The following is an 18,433-nucleotide window of genomic DNA, read 5'->3' as shown; positions in this document are numbered from 1 at the left end:
TATATCCTCCTATGCGCTACCATGAAAAATAAAGAGTTTTTTAAGAATCGATAATAGTTAATTATGAAGATTAAATTAGATGCAAAGATTCAAACTTAACAACATTTATTTCACCTGCACTTCCAGACGACACACTCCTTGAACGTTCGGCAACTGACTGCCCTTGCTGTACGAGAATCTTAGAATTTGTACACTGTGATTACGTGCTGCCATCTCTCGGCTGTTCTGGGGTTAAATTGGTAGGTTGCTTTTCCAAATAGAATAAACCACTACAGAGTAAACAAACTTATTGCTTGAAACACGCAGAAGTCAAAAAGGAATTTCTGCGCAATTGGTCAGATTTAAATATTCCTGAGTAACTGGATTCTTATGTGAAGTCGGATGATACATTATCATACAAATAAACAATTGCTGATGTATAGTCAGCGATAAGGATTTACTCGTTTTCCTCTCTATACTGATAACATTACAGAAAATTCTGACCTTGATGTAAGTAGAAATGGCTTCTAAAGGCAAAGTAGGAATTGTTGGAAGGTATATATTTAATTTTTCCTTTAATTTTAATAATTCATATTGCCCTTATTTGCAAATGTATGTTAACTGAATTAGAAATAATAATAATAATAATAATAATAATAATAATAATCTTTATTTATATTCACATGTGTATGTATAGTTGCGATGGGTTGGGTGTATCATCTCTGTTGTAAATATTTCAGTACAAAATTATGCTTTGCATATATATAAAATTACATTTTTCAAACTAATATGCATATTATCAATTATGTTAAACTGTATACTTTAAACCATGGTATGAGAGAAATAGTTAATAGGTAAACTTTCCTCAAGAACTGGAATTATTTTGAGTGAACAGGCCCTGAGATTTGAAGGGAAAATATTAAACTTATTTGCAGAGAGCAATTAACAAGTATTATGAGAATTTTTCGTGTTGTATCTTTTTATAAAGGTTCATTCCCTGTAGACTGATACTTACATGAGCAACATACTATGTATGTTGCCTAGAAAAAGCAACTTATTATACTGATGTGTTAATTCAAAAGTTATCCAAGGTAATGGTTTGTTTTCAGTAAAAAGTTTTTAAAATGCATTTTTTCAGTGCAAGTGAATTTTTGTATAATAGATTTTATTAGTTTAGTAAATAAATCTACATTAAAAAGTGCATTTTGAAATAAATATCAAAAGAAATATGGAAATAAGTCCTGTTTGTTGAACTAGGTGATTTGTTAACTTATTTAATCTTCCCATCCCCACTTTTTTTGGCATTTCTTTCATATAAAAATTAGTTCTAATGTTTTTACTTGATTCTTTGAATTCTTGATTCTCTGTTCTTTCCTTAAATTCTTTTTTTTTTTTATTAGCCTCAGGGATATATTAGATATATATGGTGCTGTATGATTGTATTTATTGTATTAAAATTTCTGTAATTCAAAATATAAGGTATGAGCTGTATGATACAATGAATTAATTAACCAAGCTTTTATAATATTTAATTAAAAATTAAAGAATATAAATTAAATTAATATTCAACATCAAGAAGTCTGACTTAAAAATGTATTAGTATTCACACTTTTTTTCCTTCTTAGTAATAAGGTAATAATAAATGTTCTTAATGCACAGTTATAATTTTTCTACTAATGAACAAACAACAATAATCATAACAAACTTTATGCAGTATCTGCATAAAGTACTTATTACATTTTGTGTCTGATCTCCCATGCTTATCTACATCATTCATAGCTCTCAGTCTATATTAACATTAAAAAATATTTAGACTGCATTACTTTGTTTGGATTATTATATAAAATTCAAATTCCTATTCCCTTTTTTGTAGAACTTATGAGAGCCAAATTGCTAGATTTTTTAGCAAGTTAATGCACACAACAAGATTAGAAATTGTGATGACTGACAACAGATTATTTATTTGCTTACAACAAATTAGAGGGTACCATATTTTTTTAATTTATTTATTTTATTTGCAGTTTCCTCCATGTCAAAAGTAACTGTAATCAAATTTTGTTTAGAAACTTCGCTGCAGATGTATCTATGTAAAAAAAAAAAAAAAAAAATTGCAGAGTGCCTTAATAAATTTTCTATATTACTATCTGGAAAAAGAGTTTGAGTACTATTATATATTTTTTAATTAGACTTACTGATATATTATTCAGATGTTGAACTAATTGTATATTCTTTGGTTTTGATTAAATAGTATAAAAATTATGTATATTCTTTGGTTTTGATTAAATATTATAAAAAATTGGTTAATTAAGCTTTTATACTTTATCACATTTTGTTACTGTAGAATTTTTTAGTAAAATTCAAAATTAATGTTTGCATTTGGTACATGCTGTATGCTTTCTTTTAATTAAACTAAAAGAAATTCATAAGAGGAACTCAGATTGTATTAGAATGTGCAGAATATAAATTACAGATTTGAACATTATCATTTCCCATCATGGTCATACTATAACTTCCAAAAGAAAATAAAAGGCAATGTAACAAAGTAAAGTACCAAAAGTAATAAAGGTTTGCAGTACCCTGTGCAAGAGACAGTGTATATCTTAAAATGGATATGAGTGGATTACATGAAGGTCATTATAAAATAGTTCGGCTAATCTTTTTAAAATATTACTATTCCAAAAATAGATTAAGCATTTTTGGAAAAATTGTTGATTATTAATAATAATTCACACAACATTTTTAGTATGTTTTTATTTTAATGTTTTGCATTATTTATATCGTAGTGGCTTCATTGGAAGAGGATGGGCAATGCTGTTTGCCAGTGTAGGATACAATGTGGGCATATATGATGTTGATCCTTCCAAGATAGATGATGCTCTTGTTGATATCAAACAACAGTTGGAAAAATTAGAAAAGACTGGTTATTTACATGGGAGACTGACAGCTGATGAACAGTATAATCTTATTTCAAAATGCAATAATCTTTCTGACTGTGTTTCTGAATCTATCCATGTGCAAGTATGAAAATATATTTAAAGTAGATTTAAAATGTTATTGGTTTAATATCTGAAATATATTAGTTCAGCTGTGATAATTGCTAATATGCTGTATTTCTCTTTTATGTAAGCAACTGCTTTATTTATTAGCCAGTTGATTTGTAAAACTATTGATATTGAGAGCATATCAGTATAAACTACCACAGTGTATATACTCATATTGCAGATGTATGTATGTATGAATATTAAATGCAATATAGTGTTCAGACATTGTTTAAAAACTGCAGAACTAAATCTGTACTTAAGAGAATCATGGCAATGGAAAAATCTAAAATTAATTTTTTATAAATTCTTATTTAAAGTCTATGCCAGTTTAAGAGGCAGGGTTTCACACATACAATGAAAATTCATGGTGACCACTTTCTATTGACCATCATTTTCTAAAAGTATTTCTTAAAACATAAACAAACATTGCTATTGAATACCATCTGTCTCAGATGACCACCAGCAGAAAAGATAAAAATGATTTGGAATTGCAGGTGATCCTCTGAAGGAGGTTTCGTTTATATATGTGTGTTTGTGCTAAATATAATAGAATTTGATAATTTTTCATTCTGACATTTAGAGTAAAAAGATTGTGCAGCCCAGATAAATAAAAATAAAAAACATGGAGGGTCAAAAATAAAAATAAAAATAAAAATAAAAATGCAAAAAAAGTTCCATAAAAGCAAAAAAAGGGTACTTTTCCATTATGCTTCTGTCATACCTTTTGGCCCATGTGAAAGATCTGGGAGCTGTGTGTGCAAACAAAGATAATTAAACTTGTTCCCTCAAAATGCATGGCAAGCACATAATGGAAAATAACTAATTTTTTTTTTTTTTTTTTTTTTTTTTTTGTAACCCATGATTAAATATCTAAAGTAATTGCTCAGTGAAAAGTTGAATTTTATAAATCTGCAGCAATTAAAGTTAATCAAATTGGAAGAAAAACATGCTAAAGTAAAAAGGAAAATTAGGCATAAATGTAACCATAGTCTGGCACAGATTTTTAAATAAAAGAGATGTTATTCAAAATCTACACCAAACTGTTATTGCTCTTTTGCTTGATTTTAAAGGGGAGCTAAATTTAAACTGAACCTACCTCTCTAGTAGCACCAGAATGATTGGATATTAGAAACCATTATTTCTTTAAATCTAATCCATATCATTTGGATTAAAATTTGGGGAAAAGCAACCTTATATGTAGTGTAGATGTAAGTTTTAATCAAATTTCTATGAATTTCGAGAGCAAACAGGCACTGCTGTTTTTCATATATCTTGCTTTGACATTTTTCTCTTCCCTCTTCATTGGGATTAAGGTTAATGCATGGAAAAAAAGCATATTTTTACATTATAAAATAGGAAAGTTCTGCCAATTCAGAAAGAATGCTGACCACTCTAGGATTTTACCAGACACTAACTTTCTTAATACATGACTTGGTGAAACATGAAAGTAAAAATAAAGATGGATTTTATCAGACACACTAACTTTCTTGATACATGACTTAGGGAAGCATGAAGGTAAAAATGAAGATGAGATAAATAGCTAAGTTAGTCATTGAATATTTAAACAATCTTTATAACTCTATGAATGAACAGGTTAATTGTTGAATAGCTACAAGCTTTGGGGAGTATTTAGCTGACTGTCTGAAATAATGTTAACTTGACTTCCTTTATCTTATTTTTAAAAAAGGGGGAGAAGAAAAATTAAATTTTTTTAAGAGGAAAATGGATAATTTATATAATTTTATTATTTTAATTATCATTTTTAATTGGATGTTGTATATTATTCATTTAAAACTTTTGAAAAATTTATTGTGTGAAGTACCTGTGTTCTGATCGAGTTTTACAGGTGTCTTTTGGAATACCCATGTTTTCCAATTACATGTACATTTTTTACTTGTGTATTATACCACAAATAGTCATGTGTACATTTAACCTTTAACTAGAATACCCAGTAGTACTTGAATATACTAGACATTCACTGGTATAATCAGTTCTGATGTCAAAAAGGTTGGATAAAAAAATGGTCGAAAAGGAGTTACAGATCTAAAATATTAAATAAGTGTAGAAGATAGTTGTTAAGATTTAGATTTCTTCTTAAGTGAGATAATGATGATTTCTCAGATAACTAATGCAGGTTCCTCATAATATATACATAGCCAACTTTTTTAGAATGGTGGTAATGAGAATGTATAAGGATGGGTTAAAAATGTGGGAAAAAAATAAATAAAACAAGCAGTGAATAATTTTTGTGGAGATAGAAATGTGTGATTCATCAGGGCAAGTATAATCGCAGAGGATTATAAAAGCACATGTGTGCCAATCTCTTAAATAATCAACCAAGGTAATTGGAATAGTATATGTAATATCTGGTGATACAGTTTCCTATACTTTCTCATAAATTATATTTTGCAAAATTCCACTCAGATGCACTTTAAATCACAATTTATTTACAGTGAGCCCAAGATTACTAAAACGGGAACCAAAGTAATCTGATAACATCCACTTTCAATTATTTGTAAATGAACAGGCCAGAATATGCTAACAATGCTTAAGACAAAGGATCTTATTTACCTAGTTTCAACTATTTATCCTGGTAAATGTAATATTAAGATTTGATTTATCATGTGATTTCTGCATTAGAAGTTAATGTCCTGGCACTTTACCATATTGCATTGTAATACTTTAATCTCAAATGAGCATTTTCTTAACAATAAAATAGTATGCAATGGAACTGAAAATTAAAAAAAATATGTTGTATGGTGAAATTTTATGTTTCAGTGAAAGGTCTAGAAGGAAAAAAAAAAAATTGTAATAGTTTTTTACTCTTCCACCTGTAACAAGAATGCTAGCAAATTTCCCTCAAAATATCTTCCATGAAAGCATGCCATAACCAACCAAAGTAGTCACTAAGTAACTAAAATTTTAAAATGCTCACATGCTTTTTGTGTTTGGCAATCACGAATTGAAAATTTTTATAAAGTCTTTTTCAAGAGGAAATTGTATTGAACATTTAAAAATATTGTGGTTAGGCATTTGGTTGATCACCTAGATTAATCTGTATTTCATATCAAAATATCTAAATGGTGTAATATCTGAAGCAGGTTTTCTTGAAAAGGCCATAATTCCTTAAACAACAACAACTTCAAGGTTACCTCAAAACTCACTGTTGATAAAGCATTTTCACTCTTACGTGGGTATCATTTTCTTTGATAAAAAAGCTTACTTCCATTAAAATGCCATAAGGTTAAAAATGCTGTGCAGAAGTTTCAGGCTCATGAAAATAACTTTTGACTACTAAAATGCTTTCCACAATTCCCAAGTTATTTCAACAGAATACCTCATTTTGGGACTATTTCAATTGATGGATGAATCTCATCAATTTGAATAGTACTTAATATCTAAAGAATGATTTCCAGACTGCATTTCTTGTATACTTCTTTTATGAAGGTCACTAGTGGGTCAACAGATATTAAGTGGGTGTTCATAGTAATTTACCATTTCGAGGTATCTGTTGGATTCATTGTTGATTTACAAAAATTTTAGTTGATATATTTTCAAGCTGTTTTGTTACTTCATTACAATTTTTAAGTTTTACTTAACTTATATGCTATATTTGTATGTCAACAGGAGTGTGTATTTGAGAATATTGACTTAAAAAGAAAAGTTTTCAAAGATTTAGATGAGGTTGCTTCAGATAAGGTAGTGTTGTGCAGCTCAACAAGCTGCTTTCCAGCATCATCTTTTTCAGAAGATCTTGTGCATCGAGCTCAAGTTATTGTAGGACATCCTGTATGTATTAAATTTCATTTTATTATGTGTTTAATTATGTAAAAATGTTTGATTAAACTTTAAAAAAAATTTCCCCCCTTTTATTATGGTATGTATAATAAAATGCCTTGTAAATGCCCCAAAGCCATCTGAAGAATGTTTTGCAAAATTTTATTTTTCATTCCAATAATGCATGAATAATATTTTTTAAGGGAGACCTTTTAGTATGTTTTAAAATTGTATTTGTAAGTTTTCATTTATATTTGTAAGATATTTTTTTTTAAATACTTCCTATTCTGAATATAACAATTTTAATAATTTTTTAAATTATTCTTTTGGAAGAATGTAAAATATATTAGTTATATTAAATATAATAGTTCACATTATAATACATATACAAGTAATTCACATTCTTTTGGGCAGAGATTTGGCAAATTCTACTAAAGTGGTTATGATAACATGTTAAGTACAAAAAAGTATGTGCGCAAAATCACAGACAATAATTAATTATGGCCAGATTCGTGAACTCTATCTATTTTTGGATAAACTGTTTTCATGAAATACTTTTAAAAGATGGAGAAAAATAAGTCTTGCATAATTGTCTATAAATTGTCGTTGACTGGCTACAGCTTTGAAGTTCTGGTACTCATTTCAAAATTAATCCGTGGTTACTGAATAGGGTAGCTGTGTGATTTTTTCCCTTAAGCAATGTAAATTCACACCAGTTTCGAACAAAAAGTCCTGCATAAAGATATTTATGTATAGGCAGATATTGGTTCAAGTGCTTAACTCTAACTAGTTGAATAAGATCTAATTTATGTTAACTACTTTAAGCTGTGTTTTTCTTTTTTGTATTTTAACAAGTACTTTAAGAAACATTTCATGCTTTCGGTAAGTTTGATGGTATGTAATTTAATTATTATGTGAAATTCTTGGGAAAGCCTCATTATAGTGTTTTTTAAAGAGACAGCCAGCTTTAGAGTAGGCAGTATATTTTTTTGCAATAAAATGTTGCTATGAATTTCTATCTTTCAGGTTTCAGCTTTCATTTTTTAATTGTAAATAAGCCTTTTAAAATGTAAATCTCATTTGAGTTGATGTCTCATTTGAGTTGGTGATCTCAAAAGGTAAACTTTTATGCATTAAGAAACTTGTGTGTTAAAAATTTTCTTAAATCTTATTAGACTCTCTAGGTTCTGTAATAAAAAACTGAGTGCATTAATATTGACTGGCAGAATGTTTCTAATAGAAAGAATTGAACAAACTGTGAGCACAAGCATTCACATTTGAATATCCAATTATTTAATTATCATTAGAATCACAAAATGAGTTCTTAAATTGTTGTTGAACTAGTTTTCCCTCTCTCCTGAATGGGAGGCAGCATAGATGGAGGAGGCTTTGACCTTGCTGTACCTGTGTTAGATCATGCTTCAAGTTTTTCTTCAAGTTTGTAATTTGTCATGATAAAAATAAGTTAACAAGTGGTTGGTTACAAGACTTTGAGAATTATCTTCAAGTGCCATCATTCCTCAGTAAAGGAGCTTTATTTATCATGAGAATGAATATGTTCCCCAGAGAGCCTTGTTTTGCCATTTTTGACTTTACCTGATGCTGATGTACTTCCAGCTTGTGCCTAAAGTATAAAATACTCTTTTCCTGTGTGAAAAATGACCAACTTTCTTTCAGTGGAATGATTTTTCTCAACTAATTTTCCTCATTCAAGTTTTTGTAAATGCAGTTTTTAGATGGCTGAAAATAGATATCTGCATGGCCTCATATCTTCAGTACAGTACTTAATTGTGCTCGAACTCACAAGGACTGTTAAGCTAGTGATGATATTTGTATTTTCTCTTTAGCAATCCTTTACATATCAATCAGTTCTAAATCTAGTACTAAATAAATAATCACATGTGAAACATAATTTTGTTTCTAATTGGCACTATGGTATAGAGTAAGTACAGCTATTATTTTATGTTCTAGCTGTAGGTTAAGAAAGATTAATTTTTATCATTCCTTAAATTTTTAGTTTTTTCATTCTTGCAGTGCATTGTAATGGTTTCTATCTAAGTAATATTTGTTCATTAGGCACATACACATTTTACAACATCCACCCATTTATAAGTTTTGCTACCATTTTTCTTAACACAAACAAAACTGTAAGCATAATGTCATGAATAAACAAATATTTAATAATTTAAAAAAGTAACATAAAATGAGCATTCAGACATATTTTAAATGAATTAAATTCTGTATATGTTTGCAAATACTTACATTTTCATAAAAGTATGATATATCTTCTTAATATCTTCTTAGGTTAATCCTCCATATTATGTTCCATTAGTCGAAATAGTTCCTGCACCTTGGACTGATCCATCTATTGTAACTAGAACAAAGGATTTGATGACAGAAATTGGACAAAAACCAGTTATATTAAAAAAAGAAGTGCCTGGTTTTGCTTTAAATCGCATACAATATGCTCTAATTAATGAATGCTGGCGTATAGTTCAAGTAAGTTGCTTAAAAATGTGCATCTGTATCACTGTACTTTAATTTTTTATATAACCTGTCAGATATGCAATTTAGTATGGACCTTGTGATGCTGTTCTTTTTCTTTCTTTCTTTTTAATCTTTTTATCAATCCTGTGTAAAGTTTTTATTGTGAAAACTCAAAATAGACTGGGCACTGAAATTCTTTCTGCTTTCTACATTTAAAATATATCAAACTCTGATTATTGTAAAATTTTTAATAAGATTTCTACAGAAAAATATGTAATACTTATATTTTCATGAAAGAATTTCAAATTTGTTCTTTCATAAAGAAATAAATTTTCTGAAACTTTTGACATTTCAAATGAGATTACATATGCAAACAACTCTCCTAATATTTGCCCTTAATATTGCAATTATCAGTCTTAATGAATTTAGTCGAGATTGTTTTTCTGCCTAATTTTAAATCTCTAAAAAACATCTTCCCCCAAGATGTTAATATTCTTAACTCTGAAAGTGATTTTTATTTTTCTGTTGCAGTTAATAAACTTCAGATATGTTTATGTTTACACTGTGAAATATAATGGGATAGATATTTTGTCTCTAGATCTGCTTTACTATACTATAAAGAGATCTTTTAAAATCATCTCCACTTATAAAAGCCATGATTTATTTCATGTTTCTCAGTTAATATACTGTTTAACAGCTGTTTGGGAAAATGTTTTATTTATGCATATTTTATTTTCTTTCATTATTAGGAAATGTATTTTTTAAGAATAAAAATTACTATTCTAAGTGGTCAGCCATATATAAATAGAGCAGTCAATCTGAGTGCTTTTATAGTTTTAGGTATGGCTAGCTCTAAACTCAAACCTAAACTGATTTTTGTTGTTTGATTTCTAAATTAATACTATATTTCTGTTTGAAATTTTACATGATGAATAATAGCATAGGTAGTTTTAGTTAAAGTTGTGCAATTTCATTCTCAAAAATTAAATGATTTGGCAGTTACAAAAATAAAATTTACATCAACAGTCAATTTAAGCACTGCTGCACTTCTAGTATTGAGAGAAATAGAGCAAAAATTAAACAAATTAATACTCAAAAATAATACTCAAAATGTACTGAATGAAGTAGTAGGTTGTGCATAATCTGTATCTAAGTATACAAAGTAAAAATGAAAATTTTGTAATAATTTTTATATAAAAATAAAGAAATAAAGCTTTTATAAAATTTAGACAGGCTAAAAGTAACTCTCATAGGTATATCCATAAAGTAAGACAATGTGTTAATATAGTGTCTTTTATTTACAATCACCTCATACGAATGCTTTTGGAGACTGAACTATATTTGCCAAATAAGTAATATTTCATTATTGTACTCTATCTGGTACTCGTTAGGATCCATGATGCCTTCTTTATTAGGATTAGGTCAGGAATTTTGATTGGTTATTTGAATATGGCAAAGCACACGAGGACTGTCTGCTTGAGACAGACCAATGTAAACCAATTCTGCTGTGTAAGTTGTCATTTTCTCAAATTGGTACTGTGTAGCAGAGATGTTACTTTGTTCAAATTTCCACCTTAACTTTTGAAGAAACTCGTGAATTGATAACGTTTTTAACAGTTAATAAAATTCTTTTTGCTACCATCTAGCCAGATCTTTTTTTAATACATTGTTACGTATTATTTTAAGTATTATGTATTTTTAAGTAATACATTATGTATTCTTATGTATTTTTTAAGTAATACATTGTTATGTATTAGTTGCAAGAATTGACAGAGAAGTTTGATGATTAAAGCTAAATGCTTCTTGAACCTATTGATGATTTAAAACCTTATTGTGTACTGTAAAACATTTTTGCTTCTTTCATAAGGCCATTTTAAAAATTTGTTCAATGTCTTCATAATCTAAATCCCATTTTTTTCTGTCACAAAGTATAATTATTTATTGACATTGCTTTATTTAATCTTCTAATGGCAAAGCACACAAAGGATATATGCCTAAGTGAAGAATGCCTGTGTAAGAAGCTTTCTGAAAGAAATTGGCATCTGTTTACCTTAAGGGGAAAACTAAGAAATCATCACTTATTCAATCGCTAAGATTCAAACATGGGTTGAACTGCCATTGTATAGCAATCTTATCCACTCAATGACTAATTATTATCATTGGATACATACTTGCATACTTTAATTGCTTGTTTTTATGCTGCACTTTCAGAATGATTTGTAAATCAGATTTTTTAGAATGATACAGCTACGTTTCCTTTGTGAAACACCATTAATTACTATTATTGTCAGCACACCTCTTGATTTTGCACAGGTACTTTTTTTATTGACTGATTATGGTTTATAAGACATTTTATTGCTTAAATACGCTCTTTCCACATCTTGATTTTATTTTAATATTTCTATCACAAGTTAGTATATAGAAAATGCAACATTTTGATTGTCCTAGAGACATAGTAATTTCAGCAATGGTCCTATTTTCTAATCTCATCTCGATTCTCATGAGATCTTCCCTATAAATTATGCTAAATGTGACATTTTAACTTGTTGGTCGAAAACAATAGCCGTTGATTTTTTTACTACTCTAATGATGCACATTTTCTCTTAACCATTGTATAAATTTCACATTTGCATAAAAATTGCAAGTTTACTTAAACTTTTGGCATACTAATTTTTCTGTATTTTTTAAATAAATGCTTTTTTGCAAATTTCAGAAGATGAGGGAAATTGATTTGATTCAGAAAAACTGGGGTCATATTTTATGTACTTCATTATTTCTCAATTAAATTTTATGTTTTCCCTTTTCTTCTAATGCATAATCTTTTGAAACTGATTGTATTTGTTGTAAAATTAAATGCTGGAGCTGATTTTTTATATTTTCTGATTAATTTTTTTTTTAAAGGATGACATTATGTCCTTAGAAGATGTTGACACTTCGATGTGTGAAGGCTTAGGATTAAGATATGCTTTTATTGGACCACTAGAAACGTGTCATCTAAATGCTGACGGTATAATATTTGATAACATTTTTCCATTGGTTTTCAGATTTTTATCTTGTATTTGTGAGTAACTTCTGATTATCTGCACATGCACCAAAAAGTCGTAAATTCATTGTAAGTAATTTTTCACCAAACTAATGTATAAAAGGTGACAACCATTTTAAAAATTGGTGGTGCAGTAAGAATTCTGTACAACAGTAATCAGTAAAATTAAAAAAACAAGAAACATCAGTAATAAAACTCTTTCCTTTTTTGAGAAATCCATCTTTTCTGTACTGTTGTTCTCCCCATGTATGCTGCAATCATTTTCAGTTAAAAAAAAAAAAGAAAGGGAGAATTGCACAAATTCAGCATTCTGTGAAACTTTGCTATTTCACCCTACCAAAACAGGCATGTGTACTTGGGTTTCCATGTAAATTTAGACAACATACTGCTTTCCTTCTTAAATATTTTGTTAATTTTGTACAAAGACTGGAAACAAAATTTTAACTTAAAATATTTTTTTCATATTACATAAATACGAAAGATGGTAAAGTTTCAGTGAGTTGCTATTTATACTATTTAGCCTTGCATAAAAATTGCAAAACTTAGAAAAAAATCAACAAAATGGACATTTAAGAAAATGAATACTACAGTAGAATTCCTTTAATCCATAAATCTCAAGACCAAGGATTGTGCAGATTAGTGACTTTTGGGGATTGCTAGTCATGTTTCTCTGCATATTTATTGTTTATATTTTTGTTTTTCTAATTTTAGCATTATCTGCACATAAATACACTTATGTACAAAATTAAGAGAATCTGCACATTATGCTGAATTTCTGGAAACCTAATAGAGATAATTTATTGATGTTTGGTATGAATATACATCATAGATGGGAAAGGCTGCTGATCTAAACAAATTTGGTAGAAAGCAGGTTGTAATGGCCAAAACTCAGAATGAGTATCCAAAACTGCACAACTGGTACTTTATTCACAATATTCCATTGCTAGTATTTATGCAGAGTGGATAAATGATGGTGAAACCAGCAGTAAATGTGAAGGTGTTGGATGTACATGCATCATCAAAAAAAGGATGTTTGTGACTGTCCCGCTTGGTACAGCAAAATCGGTGCCAGGCAGTGGCTTAGCTGATAGCCCAATGCAGTATAGATCCAAGTGTAAGTGCTTCAGAACACACAGTTCAGCAGACACTGTTGGAATATGGGACTGTGCAGAAGATATACCACTCATGTGCCTCTGTTGACCAAGCATCAAATATGCCCTCAGTGGTTCTGGGAGTATTGAGACTGGACCATGAATAAATGGAAAACAGTGGCCTGGTTAGATGAATCATTATTTCTCATTCATCACGTCGATGGTCTTGTCGGAGTACCCCATCTTCCAAAAGAACAGTTGCTCCCCCCCCATTTTATTAGCTACTTTGAACATAGGATATCCCAGTTTAGTAGGAAAAATTCCACACATCTGACTTGTTTTCACGATTTAGTTTGATTTTATCATATCCTGTGTCTTGAATAAGCAACCAAGAACTAGTAGTTATGGTCTAAGTATCATCTAATATATGTATTTGACTTGTAGGTATTGTGCATGTAGCAACCTAGGCAGATGTGCATAAAGTAACTGTACTTTGAAATAGCTGTTTCGACTGCAGTAACCAAATACAACCTAATATAGAAACCATTTAATATAAACTAGCTTAACCATCTGTAAAAGTAATTATTTATTTATTTTTGTTTTCAATCGTGTTGATTTACACCTATAATAATGTTATTTAATTTCTAGGCTTGTTAGATTATTGCAAGCGGTATGGAGAAGGCATTTATAAGGTTTCCCAGACATTTGGTCCTAATCCAAAAATGAAAGGAGAAGTAGCAGAACGTATCCATGAGATGATATGCAAACTATCTCCACTAGAAAAATTAGCTGAACGTCGCAAATGGAGAGATGCTCGGCTTACTGCATTGGCTAAAATGAAAAGAATTTTGGATGAACAAGATGCTTCATAGCAAAGATAAAAATTAGGCCGTTTATTTACTTGCAATTTATGAAGATCATCTACATTTTATATGTTAAATGTATTGATTTTCAGGTTACAATAAAAGGAAATATATTTTGCATAAATCTGATTCTTTTTAATTCATTGTTTAGAAGCCTTAATGTTAATGCGTGCGTGCGTGCGTGCGTGCGTGCGTGCGTGCGTGCGTGCGTGCGTGCGTGCGTGCGTGCGTGCGTGCGTGCGTGCGTGCGTGCGTGCGTGCGTGCGTGCGTGCGTGCGTGCGTGCGTGCGTGCGTGCGTGCGTGCGTGCGTGCGTGCGTGCGTGCGTGCGTGCGTGCGTGCGTGCGTGCGTGCGTGCGTGCGTGCGTGCGTGCGTGCGTGCGTGCGTGCGTGCGTGCGTGCGTGCGTGCGTGCGTGCGTGCGTGCGTGCGTGCGTGCGTGCGTGCGTGCGTGCGTGCGTGCGTGCGTGCGTGCGTGCGTGCGTGCGTGCGTGCGTGCGTGCGTGCGTGCGTGCGTGCGTGCGTGCGTGCGTGCGTGCGTGCGTGCGTGCGTGCGTGCGTGCGTGCGTGCGTGCGTGCGTGCGTGCGTGCGTGCGTGCGTGCGTGCGTGCGTGCGTGCGTGCGTGCGTGCGTGCGTGCGTGCGTGCGTGCGTGCGTGCGTGCGTGCGTGCGTGCGTGCGTGCGTGCGTGCGTGCGTGCGTGCGTGCGTGCGTGCGTGCGTGCGTGCGTGCGTGCGTGCGTGCGTGCGTGCGTGCGTGCGTGCGTGCGTGCGTGCGTGCGTGCGTGCGTGCGTGCGTGCGTGCGTGCGTGCGTGCGTGCGTGCGTGCGTGCGTGCGTGCGTGCGTGCGTGCGTGCGTGCGTGCGTGCGTGCGTGCGTGCGTGCGTGCGTGCGTGCGTGCGTGCGTGCGTGCGTGCGTGCGTGCGTGCGTGCGTGCGTGCGTGCGTGCGTGCGTGCGTGCGTGCGTGCGTGCGTGCGTGCGTGCGTGCGTGCGTGCGTGCGTGCGTGCGTGCGTGCGTGCGTGCGTGCGTGCGTGCGTGCGTGCGTGCGTGCGTGCGTGCGTGCGTGCGTGCGTGCGTGCGTGCGTGCGTGCGTGCGTGCGTGCGTGCGTGCGTGCGTGCGTGCGTGCGTGCGTGCGTGCGTGCGTGCGTGCGTGCGTGCGTGCGTGCGTGCGTGCGTGCGTGCGTGCGTGCGTGCGTGCGTGCGTGCGTGCGTGCGTGCGTGCGTGCGTGCGTGCGTGCGTGCGTGCGTGCGTGCGTGCGTGCGTGCGTGCGTGCGTGCGTGCGTGCGTGCGTGCGTGCGTGCGTGCGTGCGTGCGTGCGTGCGTGCGTGCGTGCGTGCGTGCGTGCGTGCGTGCGTGCGTGCGTGCGTGCGTGCGTGCGTGCGTGCGTGCGTGCGTGCGTGCGTGCGTGCGTGCGTGCGTGCGTGCGTGCGTGCGTGCGTGCGTGCGTGCGTGCGTGCGTGCGTGCGTGCGTGCGTGCGTGCGTGCGTGCGTGCGTGCGTGCGTGCGTGCGTGCGTGCGTGCGTGCGTGCGTGCGTGCGTGCGTGCGTGCGTGCGTGCGTGCGTGCGTGCGTGCGTGCGTGCGTGCGTGCGTGCGTGCGTGCGTGCGTGCGTGCGTGCGTGCGTGCGTGCGTGCGTGCGTGCGTGCGTGCGTGCGTGCGTGCGTGCGTGCGTGCGTGCGTGCGTGCGTGCGTGCGTGCGTGCTGATAGGTGACCATGTCTTCCCTAAGACCAACCGTTATTACAATTAAAAATGATTATTGTGCAGTGACTTATTATTAAATTAATTGTTGTAATTAGTACAATTAATGTGACTGTTGTGCAGGGAAGACTGGAAATCATGGATTTGTACCTCTTTAAACATCAAAGCCAGAGAAGCATAGTTGAAGTGAGGTCAACCACACATAAATTGGAAAAGCACCTGAATAATCCAATACATTATTGATGTATTAATGAAGCTTTGTGGCAGAATTCATCGATAATTGTGTGAGATTCTGGAGAAAAGGAATGATAATCATTGAACATCATAATTTCAATGCAAGTAGTGTAATGATGTGGGCTGGATTTTTTCTACGCTATCACACCAACTTATATGTCTTCACAAGACATACAGATGAAGTCCTTTACCCCATTGTAAAATTGTATGCTCAGCTGTTGTTTCACACTTATTCATATGAAAGATCATGTATATCCACATGAAGCAAATGTAATGGATCTTAGCAGTGACCAAAGTATTCACCTTATCTCAGCCCCACTGAAAATATTTGGAATGCCCATGGGATGTGCTATCCTTGCTCATATATCCCTACTCTGAAATCATCTCTGAATCTACATCAACTGCTCTGAAAAAGAGAGGAATTAGGAAGGCAATTATTGTCATCTGTTATAACTTGACTACTTTTTGAAAGTATAAGTCATCTTGTATGAAGTGAAGATAGCTCATCTAGGAGGAACTTGCATAAAAGTCTCAAATACTTATGTCCCTTATTAAGGAAAGTTTTATTTGTCTGCACAGCTTGGAAAGAAAAAAAAATTGAACTTTGATATATATATGTAAATGATTACAAATAAACCGAAATATATTTTGTTTATAAGGTATTTCTTCTGCCTTCTTAATGAGCCTTCGTGGTATAGTAGTCTGCACACTCAGCGCATAATTGAGATGTCCGTGGTTCGATTCCCAGTGAAGGCGTTGCATATTTTTCAAATCTTAAGCTTCCAAAAAAAAATCCTAATGTCTCTGCAAGTGGCACCCGAACTAAAAGGGTGTTCAATGCTGATTCTCCTCACCCATGATTTGGCGATTGGGTTCCCTAAAAACCCCAGTCGCCCTTTAAAAGGGGGAGTATATAAAGTATTTCTCCCACCTTCTTAATGAGCCTTTGTGGTGTAGTGGTCTGCATGATCAGCGCGTAATTGAGAGATCCGCGGTTCAATTCCTGGCAAAGGTGTTGCATATTTTTCATCTCTCTGGCTTCCCGAAAAATCCTAATGTCTGTACATGTTTACCATAATTTTTTATTATGAATGTGTAACTAAATTACCTATCTTCATGTGAAATTGAAGCATAACCTTTACAGTTGAATTACTGTTGAATTAATTGAAATTACTGCTGTTACAAAATATATTTACAGCTGAATTAATTGAAATTACTGTTGCATGCATAATTTTATAAAGCAGTGTGTACCTTCAGTGAATCAAAAATAAATTAATTGTTTTGAATGATTTGTAGAACTCTTACTTTAAAGAGTAGCAGTAATAAACTCTTTCTTCAATCCTACATTATATTCAAAATTAAACCAATGTCTGAAGAATAAATATGTTTTCATTTGTTATGAATCAACAAAATTGATATCTTAACAAATAGTGAGAAATAGTGTGCAAATCCACTGCAAGATATGTTGAAGTGCCAGGAAAGCCATAAGTTATCATTATTTATGATCAAAATAAGATATACAAAATAATGAACAAGACATTTCTGTCAAGCATAGTGGTCTGTAAATAAGATTTGCTTATGGGTTGCATTTAAGAGCAATAAGAGATTGAAGAAAATTCAGGAGAGATGTTTCTAGCATATGGAAAGAGTAATAACAGTATGCAATAAAATAATACCAGTGTCATTTAAAGCAGGGTTTCTTAACTGGGAGTCGCCAAACATTGTAGCAGTTTTGACATTTTTTATTATAATAATTTTACAATTACCAAGTTATTTTTACACAATGTATCTGAAGATGGATAAAGATAAGACAATACAGACAAAGAAAACACCAAAAACGCCTTGACGCATTCTTTTTATAATATAAACGTTCATTTTCCTTGCTTTGCATGTGACGCTGTCATTTCATCTGTTATTTATTTAAAATTTTCACATTGTTCTATGTCTTAAAATTTGAAATTAAAGTTAATGACCTAAAACTGCAATAGTATATTACAGTAACAAGTGGAAAAAATTGACTGTTTCACTCACGCGTGTATCGGATTTGCGCAATACTTACAGGGTCGCACAAAATTTTTTTTAATATTATGGGGTCGTGAAAAACTCTCAGTGATAAAAAGGGGTGGCGACTGAAAAAAGGTTTAAGAAACCCTGATTTAAAGGAAGTAGTGAGACATTTACATTACAAACATTCATTTTATGCATCATGCATACTGCAG

General features: G+C 33.4%; 1 protein-coding gene across 1 annotated transcript; it reads left to right on the top strand.

Annotated features, from left to right (window-relative positions):
• Window positions 1–268: 268 nt before the first annotated feature.
• On the top strand, window positions 269–14,405 carry LOC118202986 (lambda-crystallin-like). The gene is made up of 6 exons (XM_035375222.2): window positions 269–534; window positions 2,763–2,997; window positions 6,648–6,809; window positions 9,102–9,296; window positions 12,186–12,291; window positions 14,067–14,405. The coding sequence occupies exons 1-6, from the start codon at window positions 500–502 to the stop codon at window positions 14,288–14,290; spliced, it is 957 nt and encodes a 318-aa protein (XP_035231113.1). The 5' UTR covers window positions 269–499; the 3' UTR covers window positions 14,291–14,405.
• Window positions 14,406–18,433: the final 4,028 nt, after the last annotated feature.

The sequence above is a fragment of the Stegodyphus dumicola genome, chromosome 9 (assembly GCF_044657685.1).
Source record: "Stegodyphus dumicola isolate Sdum_Otavi_A_Nest chromosome 9, ASM4465768v1".
In the NCBI taxonomy this organism is placed as follows: Eukaryota; Metazoa; Arthropoda; class Arachnida; order Araneae; family Eresidae; genus Stegodyphus; species Stegodyphus dumicola.
Note: the sequence above shows the minus strand (reverse complement) of the source record. Positions and strands in the feature narration are given on the sequence as shown.